The sequence below is a fragment of the Lactuca virosa genome, chromosome 8 (assembly GCF_052849685.1).
Source record: "Lactuca virosa cultivar CGN04683 chromosome 8, Lactuca_virosa_CGN04683_v6, whole genome shotgun sequence".
Lineage (NCBI taxonomy): Eukaryota > Viridiplantae > Streptophyta > Magnoliopsida > Asterales > Asteraceae > Lactuca > Lactuca virosa.
This window is the reverse complement of record NC_136433.1, coordinates 257,724,732-257,736,241: the sequence shown is the minus strand read 5'-3', so window position 1 is coordinate 257,736,241 and position 11,510 is coordinate 257,724,732. Positions and strand designations below refer to the sequence as shown.

At 30.6% G+C, this 11,510-nt stretch overlaps 1 protein-coding gene across 1 annotated transcript; it reads left to right on the top strand.

The window, feature by feature from the left end:
* Positions 1–7,976: 7,976 nt before the first annotated feature.
* On the top strand, positions 7,977–10,172 carry LOC145131470 (uncharacterized). Its single transcript, XM_079066150.1, has 3 exons — positions 7,977–8,240; positions 8,526–9,004; positions 9,524–10,172. Exons 1-3 carry the CDS (start codon positions 7,977–7,979, stop codon positions 10,170–10,172), a joined length of 1,392 nt encoding a protein of 463 aa, XP_078922276.1.
* Positions 10,173–11,510: the final 1,338 nt, after the last annotated feature.

Below are 11,510 nucleotides of genomic sequence, written 5' to 3'. Positions count from 1 at the left end.
TAACTTACAAAATACCAAAGATTTAACTTTAAAGTTAAAAGGATAAAAACTGTTAGATAAAATCAGTTTAGGGTAAATAATGTAAAAACAAATGAAACTCAGGGCTGAAAATGAAAAAAACAAATGAAAATGAAAGTAGAAAAAAAGGAAGTAAAAAAAACCGCTAGTTGGACGGCTCAAAATAAGTTTGGGTGAAGAATGTAAAACAAAATAAGCTTAAGGGAGTAAAATGACAAACATAAATGAAAAGAGCAACTGAGGAAGCAAAACGGCTGATTTGCTGATTTGCTTACCCGTACCATTTTCTCAAATCAAATGGCTGAATTCGTTTGAAATGAATAGCAACTTTCTCTCATAGACCAATTTTGGTATTTAATATATATATAACTAAATTATAGCTCGCGTTAAACGCGGGGAACGTATAAAAAAACATATAATTGTCTACAGATATTGCATAATGATTATAAAAAAAATATATGACTATTTGTATTATTGAAATGTATAGAAAATACTATGAAAACGATAAATATCTATAATCATTGAAGGACCTCTTTGTAAACAATATTTTTTCTTTTAATAGTTGAACGACCTTCCTCGTCTCTTATAGTTATGATATTGTTATATAATTATAAGCATTTTAATTAGACGTTTCTTCCATAATAAGGTTACATAATTTAAACATATATTGACAACCAATATACCGTTTTTTCCACTATATTAAATATTGACAACTATTTCATTTATTCAAATAAAATCATATAGTATAATTTATAGAATGTTAAATGTTATATGGATTTAATTTTACTATATAATCAATGGAGATTTTTTTCTAAATCATGATTGACTTATTTTAAATTGATTATGAATATAAGTGCTAGCTTTAATATTTGTTCTTATTTATTTGGTGTTCGCAAGAATTTTGCATTAGTTTTGGCGCAACTTTAAATAATTCTAGTATATCATCAATGTAATTTGGTATATCTTTCAATTATATGAAATATCAAATAATGACATTTCATTACTATTGTGATAATTTAGTTTATATATATTGTATTTTTACTAATCTTAACGGTCCTATTTTTTTCTAATAACCGTAACGCTTTTACTAATTGTACTTTTTACAAATCTCTTAATATCTTATAATTTTTATCTTACTTTATAATTTTTTATAACTGTGTTATTTTCAAGATTGACTGTCTTAATAGTTTTTTTTCAATCTATTCAATTTTATATTTCATTGTACAACATCATCGTTTGTATGTATTCTGAAATTCCACTTTAAAAATGCTTAATGTTTACACCTTGATATTAATTTTTTTTAATAAACACGTGTAATAATTATGGAATATATATCTTGTTTTAATTAACATTTACTTCCTTCATTAAATCAAATTCCTCATTAAACGTATATATTTTTGGAAAGTAATAATTATAATGGGGCAGCATTATCTAAGACGTAATTGCTTGATATACTTTTGGAGGAAAAAAATCAGGATCATTAAAAAGTTCTATATAAAGAAATAACAAATTTAAATTTGGTGAAATTATGGATGAAATTACTGGCGAAAATTATTTTGGAGGGAGCTGTATTTTGTAAGGTATAATAATATTACAAAATTCGAAATATGTATATTTATAAATTTTATTGTTACTATGTAAAGAGAAAAAAGTAGGTTGGTATGATATACAAAAACATAATAATTTCAATGATATTTTAAAATCATGCTAAAATTAACCGGATTCTTATGACATAAAAATTAAAAACAAAAAAAAATCTTAATCATCTCTAATATATAAAAGTAACATTTTCGTAATTAATGTCAGTTCCCAAGATAGTTAAATTATGTTTTGTTAAAGGTATGTAATATCTTTTCCTGATTATTTGAAAAGTTTCAGAAAAGTAGTTAACTGATTTCATGTAATTTGTGACAAAGAAAATCAAAATATATGAATACATATATTTGATATAGGAACAAAAAATAATCGAAAAAATATAAAAAGAAAAAGAAGGTACTGACCTTCTAGTACACAAGAGCGAATGTTTGAAGCAGAGAATGATGATGGAAGTTATAAGCAATAAGAATGATGTTATAGGAGAAGGTTTGAAGAAAATAAACAATTGAAAATAATTGTGAGCCGCGGATTAAATGATGCATCGTATATGTATGTGATAATTTGAATATGATTTTTTGGTATTAATGATTTCCTAATAAAAATAGATTTTATATTAATGGTTTACTAATATAAACAGATTTATATTAATGGTTGATATTAATGTCTTGATTGAAATGATTTGTTAGTAATATGTTTTTAAAATTGACCATATTAAAATCTTCATAACCAGAAATTCAAGATTTAAAATATGAAAAGCTTTTATTGGAATTAAATACATTTCATTTCAACGAATGTAAGTTATTGTTTGACGATTGGAAAACATTTATTGGAATTAAATACATTTCATATGGAGAATATGATGTCAGCAATTTGATCTAAGCGTAGAAAAAATAAGATTGAAATACAATCAAATGTCCAGATTATTTAAGATAATATCATAAGGTTTCTCTTTTAATAATATTTAAATATTTCACTTACAATTTATTATTTTCAATAAAACATATTTATCAATATTATTACATATTGCCTAGCCGTATTTTGGTGAATATTCGATTAAAATATTTACACCTCGAGTTAAAAGAAGAATTTTGTATATATTTTTACTTAACATAGAATTATTATATTTGTCCAGCTTTTATATATATATATATATATATATATATATATATATATATATATATATATATATATATATATATATATATATATATATATATATATATATATATATAGGGTCGGGTTCCTGTGAAGACTATTTTTAAAATAAGGATTTGTGAGGACACCTTAAAAAAATTAAAAAAAAAATCTAAAAAAAATATAAATCATAAAATCGAACATAGTACTATATCCGGGAGAAAAAAAATTGGAAAATTTATTTTTGCATCACTAAAATTGAATCATGAATTATAAAAGTTGAATCGTGGATCATAAAAATGATTCATGCTTCAATTTTAATGATTCAATTTTTTTTTCCAATTTGTTTTCTTTCCGATGTAGTATTATGATCGTTTTTATGATTTGTATTTTTTTTTAGATTTTTTTAAGGTGTCCTCACTTTCAAAAAAGTCATCACCCGATCTTGTTTATATATATATATATATATATATATATATATATATATATATATATATATATATATATATAGAGGAGGGTTTAATTGAGAAAAAAAAAGGTTGAAAATGGGGAAATCATTCTCAATCACTCATTTATTTTTGTCGCAAAAGCCTCCGTCGTACCAGCGGAAATGGGAAATGAATGGACATGTGTTTTCCAACAAAACATATTTACTTAAACTATGCTAATTATTACCTTAATATATACAAAAACATAGTTTTTTTCGTTTTTTTAATTTTTAAGAAACTATTTTTATCGAAAAATGATTTTAAATATACCAAAATTCATGATTTTTTATTCTCTACAAATAGACATCCATATTGATATAGTTTTAAGATAAAATAAAAAATTTATTTTTTTTATATTTTCAGCTATCGTTATTCATAAGTGAATAAAAATGCATCAGGTTTAATTACAGTACATTCGTTATTCACTTATGAATAAAAAGTATGATTAATTTTTTTTACAATTTAAGTATCATTCATATATGAATATAGCATATAATAAACATAGTATATTTATATTTAAATCTTAGACGATGCATTCACTTGTGAATATTAACATAGTATATTCACTTGTGAATATTAGATGGTATATTCACTTATGAATATTAATGATATTTTCATATGTGAATATTACATAGTATTACATGGTATATCACATGTGAATATTACATAGTATATTCACTTGTGAATATTAGATGATATATTCGCTTATGAATATTACACATTATATTCACATATGAATATTACAATGAATATTCACTTAAGAATAACATACAGACTTGCATATTTGTTTTGTGTTTTTAATAATCATATACTGATTCATGTGAGAAAACATATTCATATGTGAATATAACGTGGTAATTTAGTTTATGCATTTCATCAAACAGTTGGAGTGCATATAATTTAACTATTTTAAAAATGTTAAAAACATGATACTTCCAATTCAAGTTATCAATTCCAAATTATCATATACTTCCGATTTCGACTTCAGATGCGACAATCTATGTTTGATCGATTTCTCATTTTGATTTTGATTTCCGAAAATCCGATTGGGAACCTGTGAGTACCGATTCCGAGTCCTTCAATGTCGACTGTGACTGCGAGTCCAGAACTCCGATTCCAATTTCATGAACAGCGAAGAAATTCCGATTCCAACTGAGTTCGTTTGCGAATCTGGGAAATTCCAGTTCCAAATCCGTTATGAACTTTAACAGATGCTTGCAAGCTACGAACATTCGGAGTATTCAACAAAGAAATCGATGAAATTGATGATTGATTAACACTGGATGACATTGATGATGGTTTACTTGAAGAAATTTGGATGATTGTTGAAGGTTGGAGGAGAAATTTTGATAATGAACGAACTGTTATCGAATTCTCTATAGTTACGTATTTAAGATTGAATGTTATTAACATATTTATAAGTTTGTCACTGTGTCTTTTTATGCCTAGATTAAATGAGTGAGTGAGAATGATTCCCCCATTCTCAACCTTTTTTATTTTCTCAATTGAACTTACCTCTCTCTCTCTCTCTCTCTCTCTCTCTCTATATATATATATATATATATATATATATATATATATATATATATATATATATATATATATAGGGTTAGGTTCATGTGAGACATATGGATTTTGTGAGGCAAAGGGACCAAATCTTCACCACTCATCTCAAATAATTAATGGCTAGGAATAAAACATAAAAACAATATAAAAAAGTTGATGTAGACGGTGATAATTTTGAAAATATGTCAAAGTTTGTGATTAACTATGGACTAGGAGGGATAGTCCTGTCATTTTGCACTCAAATCATGTGAGAGCTGATTCTTTTCTTCCCAATCGTGATTTGCTTCTTCTTTCTCCCCTAAACTTTGATGGATCTGGATTTTTCTCAAGCTTAATTCCATAGAATATGAAATCGATCCAAATCTTCTCAATCTTATTCCACAAAACCCTAGAAATCTGCCCCATCAATGAGAACTCGCAACGAAAAAAACCCAAGTTTTGGTTCTGTATCAATTCAACGAAAATCCATAGTCGCATCCCTAATTAACAAGAATTATTTCTTCAATACATCGATTTGTTCAGATCAAACATCGATCGTGGTTGTTTCAAACACAAAAACCTATCCAAATGGGAAAATTGCCTCTATTACAGGTTTTCTGATTTTAGATTTTGATAAATTAGATTTTATCTTCTTTGCATATCTTAATAGTATATGAAATGACTCTTCGATTAATAGTTTGTTTAACTTTTTATGTTAATTTGTTGATTAATTACATCATCTAACACTACATTAGCAAACTAGGGTTTGATAGATTAATATTATGTTTGGATGAGATTATGGTTTTTAGTTTATGATACTCTGTAATAGAATGTATTAGTTTTATGCTTCTGACTATAATACGTTTTGAGAATCTGAGGATTTGTTATTCTATTTTGACATAATCGAATTCATCTCTTTGTATTTCTAGTCCGACAATATCAAATTTAGATTCATATTCTAGATAATATAGATTCTAAATTGTCTCTTGTAATAGGCTTCGGGAAGTTGTTATTCTGTTTATTCTAAATTGTGAATTATTTTTCTGAAAATGTTTATTGTATCTATGGTTCGTATTTGATCCAGATTCACTATAGCTTGAGTTAGGAATGAACTTGTTTATTGTAGTTTCGGTTAAATGTTTTTTGAAATTGTTTACTGTAACAATGATTAGTGTTTAATACCCATTTAAAGCTAGTGAAATTGTTTGTTTAGGTTGGTAGTGGTTGTTAACCTAAGGTCTGATTAGGTCTATTCTTTTGTATTTTATGTAATATTAAATCTTTTGTCTGAATTATACTAGATATTAATAATCGAAGTTAAGTAAATGTGTGCCTGATAACCTGATATTATACATATTCTTAGTTGATAAGTTAGATCTTGCTTTTTTTATATATATGTTATTTTGTTAGAAACTACTTTCTTTAAACGTTTTATGATGAATTAATGTGAAATATTCTGAAATTATGTGTCATATTACGGTTTTAGACATTATGATTTTGTTGGAAACAACTTGCTTTGAACCCTTTTTGTTGAATAATGTGTAATATCTTATTTTACACATTCTTCTTTTATTGGAAACAACTCTGCTTTGAACCTTTTTCTTAAAGTATTGTGATAGTACTTGATTAACAATGAAGGAATGTGATATATTATGGAATTATGTGTTATATTCTGATGTAAAATATGTAATATTCTAAGTATTAAGATTAGTAAAATTTGAGTTCTAATGATAGTTTGTTGATTAATTAGATAATGCATTACACATACATTGAAATAAGGTTTAATACAGAAATATTCTAGGCATTCTGATTTAACACGATTTCTTATTCCTTCTCATTTGGATTTTCAACCTTGTGATTCTGATTATCAAAACTAGATCAAGTTCCGGATCGTCAAATATTCCTATATAAAAGAAACTGAAGCTTTTTATTCCAGCAAATGGCTTATTCTACACAATCGGATTCAGAGTTTGCATCCAGAGTTATTCCAGGTAACGCATTTTTGGAAAATTAATTTTATTAATTTCCAAAAAAGGATTTTCTCCATTTTTGAGCACAAAATTTGGACTCTAAATATAATCAAAATGAACTATTGATTATATATATTGTTGTTCTCCTCCATGATATCTTCGTTTTGATACATCACACGTCCAAAACGGATTAAAAATGTATGAGAAATTACTTGTCAAAGTAGGGCAATTGGAAGAGAAAATAAAGGAGTTAAGTGAGTTTTAAACTCATCCCACATTGGTGGGAGAATGAAAAGGAAATGGGTTTATAACAACAAAGACTAGCTACCTTTGTAAGACTTATTAGAACCAAGGCTCTCTCTTGCGCGCGCACGCAGGGGGGTGCAAATGCAAGCCAAATTTGGCTTCGGACCACTGAACTTGTGTGCGAGCGCGCGTCCTTCGGGCACGAATGCACCACAGAACTTGAAACAAAATACTCTTCCTCTCTTACGCTTCTGCTTCATCTTTTCTCTATTGCTGCAACCAAGGTATAATCCGGGCCAAGTGAGGGTTCAGGCAATCTAGAAGAATTGCTTTCTGTTGTTGTATCCTAGGAAACAAACACCCATATAGGGCGAATTTGTTCTAAGGAAACTGTGTTAAACACAGGCCTCAGTCAACAATTTTAGGGTTTTGTTCTTTCGTACAGTTTTTGGGTTATATTTTTCTCACAGTCTTAAAACAAATCGTTTGTGAAAAACGAACTTCAGAAGAAAAAAAAATTTGTTTTTGTTTCATCTTACAGTGCTTATAAAAATGAATTTTTTTCTCCCTCACACTTGCAGAATCTGTTTTCAGAAATCGTTTTCTAAGACATTTTTTTTTCTGCTTTTCTGTTTACATGTATTTAACTGTTTAAGTTTATTGCATCCATAATCTATTACTGTTTTCATAAATTGTTTTCTAAAATAGTTTTCAGATTCTTTCTTTGTTTTCACAACTTTTCAGAACCTGTTTTCTAGAAATAGACAATACTTAACAGTTTAGTTGTTATTGCAATATAATCTTTAATAGTTTTATATTTGCCTCTTCTTATAGCGTGACTGCTGTTGAAAGTTCCTAACCACCAAATCCTAATGGTACTCCTACTGCTCAAGGAGCTCCAATGATGACCATGTCGGTCAATCATGCTGAGAAACCTGAGAAGTTCTTTGGATTGAACTTTAAGAGGTGGTAACAAAAGATGCTTTTCTACCTTACCACATTGAATCTTGCTAGATTCTTAACAGAAGAGGCTCCGAGAATGCTCGAAGTAGAGGGAGATATGCAAGCTTTGACTGCGATTGATGCTCGGAAACATTTTGACTTCTTATGTAGGAATTATGTTCTTAATGGTCTTGTTGATTCACTTTATAATGTGTATTGTGTAACAAAGATAGCTAAAGAATTATGGAACTCATTGTACAAAAAGTATAAAACTGAAGATGTTGGGACAAAGAAATTTATGGTTACCCGGTTTCTTGACTATAAAATGGTGGATGGCAAAACTGTTATGTCCTAAGTCCAAGAAGTACAAGTCCTCCTACATGACATGCATGTCGAGGGTATGGGGTTTAATGAGCCATTTTTTGTTGCTTCAATGATTGAGAAGCTACCCATTAGTTAGGTTGATTTCAAGAACTACTTGAGACATAAGGTAAAGGAGATGTTCATTGAGGACCTTATTGTTCGCCTTCGAATTGAAGAGGAAAATAAGATAGCTCAAAAGATTAGTTATACCCCTACTTCTTAGAAAGCTAATGTGGTGGAGCATGGTCAAATTTCTAGGAAGAACAAATCTGGAAAGGGAAATTTCCAAAAGAAAGGCAATGGTTCAAACTTGGGAGCCAAAGGTGGAGCTTTCAAGAAAAAGTTTCAAGGAAACTGCCATAACTGTGACCAACAGGGTCATCGGGCTACTAATTTCAAGCTTCCAAATAAGGCTAAGGAGGCAAATGTTATGGAGAAGATAACCAAAGATGTGTCTAACATCAATCTTGCAGCGGTTATTTCTGAAGTTAATCTTGTGGAGTCCAATCCAAGGGAGTGGTGGATTGATACGAGATCTACCCATCATGTTTGCTCGAATAAAGAATGGTTTAGAAACTTCAAGGTTGTAGACAATGGTGATAAGTTATTTATGGGAAACTCGACCACTTCTAATATCCAAGGTGTTGGAAAGATTGTGTTGAAGATGACGTCGGGAAGAGAGCTGACGTTGAATGATGTGTTGTATGTACCTGAAATTCGAAAGAATCTTGTGCCGGGTTGGTTGTTGAACAAGCATGGTTTTCGCTTGGTGTTTGAGTCGTATTAATTTATGTTAACCAAAAATGGTGTGTATGTGGGTAAGGGGTATGTTGATAGGGGTATGTTCAAACTTTGTGTAATGGCTCTTAAGCCAAGTGACAATGATAATGAAATGAATAACTCTTCTAGTTACTTGCTTGAGTCTTCAAATATATGGCATGCTAGATTATGACATGTAAATTTTGATATTCTTCGCCGTTTAATTAAACTCAATCACATACCACACTTTCACATTGACTCAAAATACAAATACAACACTTGTGTTGAATCAAAATTAACACGTCAATCTTTCAAGTCCATTCAAAGGACAACCGAACCACTTGGATTAATTCACACCGATGTGTGTGAAATGAAATCAATTCCATCTAAGGGTGGAAATAATTACTTTATCACTTTTATTGATGACTGCACTAAATTATGTTATGTCTATTTACTTAAAAGTAAAGATGAGGCTATAGAGAAGTTTAAAGTGTATAAAAGTGAAGTTGAGAATCAACTTAACAAGAAAATTAAAGTACTAAGAAGTGATCGTGGAGGTGAATATGTATCACCATTTAAGGAATTTTGTGCAAATCATGGTATAATCCACGAGTTAACTGCACCTTATTCACTACAACAAAATGACATCGCCAAAAGGAAAAACCGTACCTTAAAGGAAATGATGAAAGCCATGCTGTTAAGTTCTAGGTTGCCACCCTCAATGTGGGGGGAAGCTGTATTGTCGGCTAATTACCTTTTAAATAAGATACCACAGAAGAAATCGGATAAAACACCATATGAGTTATGGTCGGGTCTAAAACCATCCTACAAATTCCTTCGAGTATGGGGGTGTCTTGCAAAGGTCGTGGTACCGGCACCCAAGGTAGTTAAAATAGAACCCAAGACTGTTGATTGCATATTTATTGGATATGCACAAAATAGTAGTGCTTATCTGTTTCTTGTGCATGACTCAAAAATACAATACATTCACAAAGGCACAATAATGGAGTCCAGAAACGCATCGTTCTTTAAGAATGTGTTTCCTTGTCTTGCTAAGGCTGAGAAAAGTGCTCCAAAATTAGTCGAGCACAATGAATCCTCTCATGAATAAGAAATAGAGGAAGAAAAAGAACCCCGTAGAAGTAAAAGGGCACGAGTTAAGAAGTCATTTGGAGATGATTTATACACTTACATGGTTGAAAGAGAGCCTCAAACTTTCAAAGAGGCAGTCACCTCTTTCGAATGACCTCAATGGAAAGAGGCAATTAAAAGCGAAATGGATTCCATCTTGCAAAACCATACATGGGAGCTAGTAGATTTACCTCAAGGTTGCAAACCCCTAGGCTATAAATAGATTTTCAAGAAGAAAATGAAATCGGATGGAACCATTGACAAGTACAAGGCAAGACTAGTCATAAAAGGCTATAGACAAAAAAGTGGCCTTGATTACTTTGATACGTACTCTCATGTCACACGTATTACATCCATTAGATTGGTACTTGCAATCTCTTCTATAAGAAATCTTGAAGTACATCAAATGGATGTTATGTAACACCCAGTTCTGAAAGTACTTTGGTTGTGGTCTAGGAGGCCCAGGGTATAGGCGAATCGGTCGTTTATGGGTCTCGGGTTCTATTCGAAAGGTTTTAAGTCTTGGGTGTGTAATTAGGAGCTTAGGGCTTCTCGCCACCTTTTCGTGGATATAAATTTCGTCGGAAACGGACTTAGAATGAAGGAGTTATAGCACTTTGAAGTTATTGGCAATATTGGTCCTTAATAGAGAAAGATGGCAAGAAAGGACCATGCATGCAAGGTGTCCAGTACAAGAGTACGCCCAACGTAAGCTGGGGTACGCCCAAAGTAGAAGGGTTAAGTGGTCGTGGATGCTGGAGACGTACGCCCAACGTACTCTCAGAGACCCAAAACCCTAATTTTAGGGTCAAGCACTATATAAGGAACATTAGGAATTAAACCCTAGCCCTTATCAGCCTCCCCAACCTCAGAAAAACCCTAGAACGTCTCATCCCTCCATTCTTGTGTGATCTTGATCTTGAGAAGCCCATCTTGGTGGTTTTAAGCTTGGAAGAAGAAAGAAGAAGTGGCAAAGAAGGACTTGGGGTAGCTTGAGCTCATAGATCCGGGATAGCATCATCATTTGGGACTCTTTGGAGGTATAAAGTTCATAACTTTCCTCAAGTATGCTTAGATCTAGTGTAGTGGTGTTTTGAAGTCATTTTGGTCCCACATATAGAACTTTATGGTTCAAATCCGATTTCTGGACTTAGAGTTGCCACTCTCAGTTCTAAATGAGTCCCTAGGGCAGACAGTTGCCATCTTGAATGTCTTATTGGGTGCATGCATGAGTTAAGATCATTTTTATGGGAATGGAATGCTATTTTGAGGTTTGGGCTTATTAGGGTCATGTAAAGTCACCAATTTAGTGACTTTA

What these genes read in the sequence shown, in the direction of transcription:
- LOC145131470 (XM_079066150.1), top strand. Translation starts at nt 7,977, where the DNA reads ATGCTTTTCTACCTTACCACATTGAATCTTGCTAGATTCTTAACAGAA. An exon ending in TTGGGACAAAGAAATTTATG is followed by an intron (nt 8,241 to 8,525) that starts GTTACCCGGTTT and finishes CCTACTTCTTAG; the next exon opens with AAAGCTAATGTGGTGGAGCA. An exon ending in CTGACGTTGAATGATGTGTT is followed by an intron (nt 9,005 to 9,523) that starts GTATGTACCTGA and finishes TTTACTTAAAAG; the next exon opens with TAAAGATGAGGCTATAGAGA.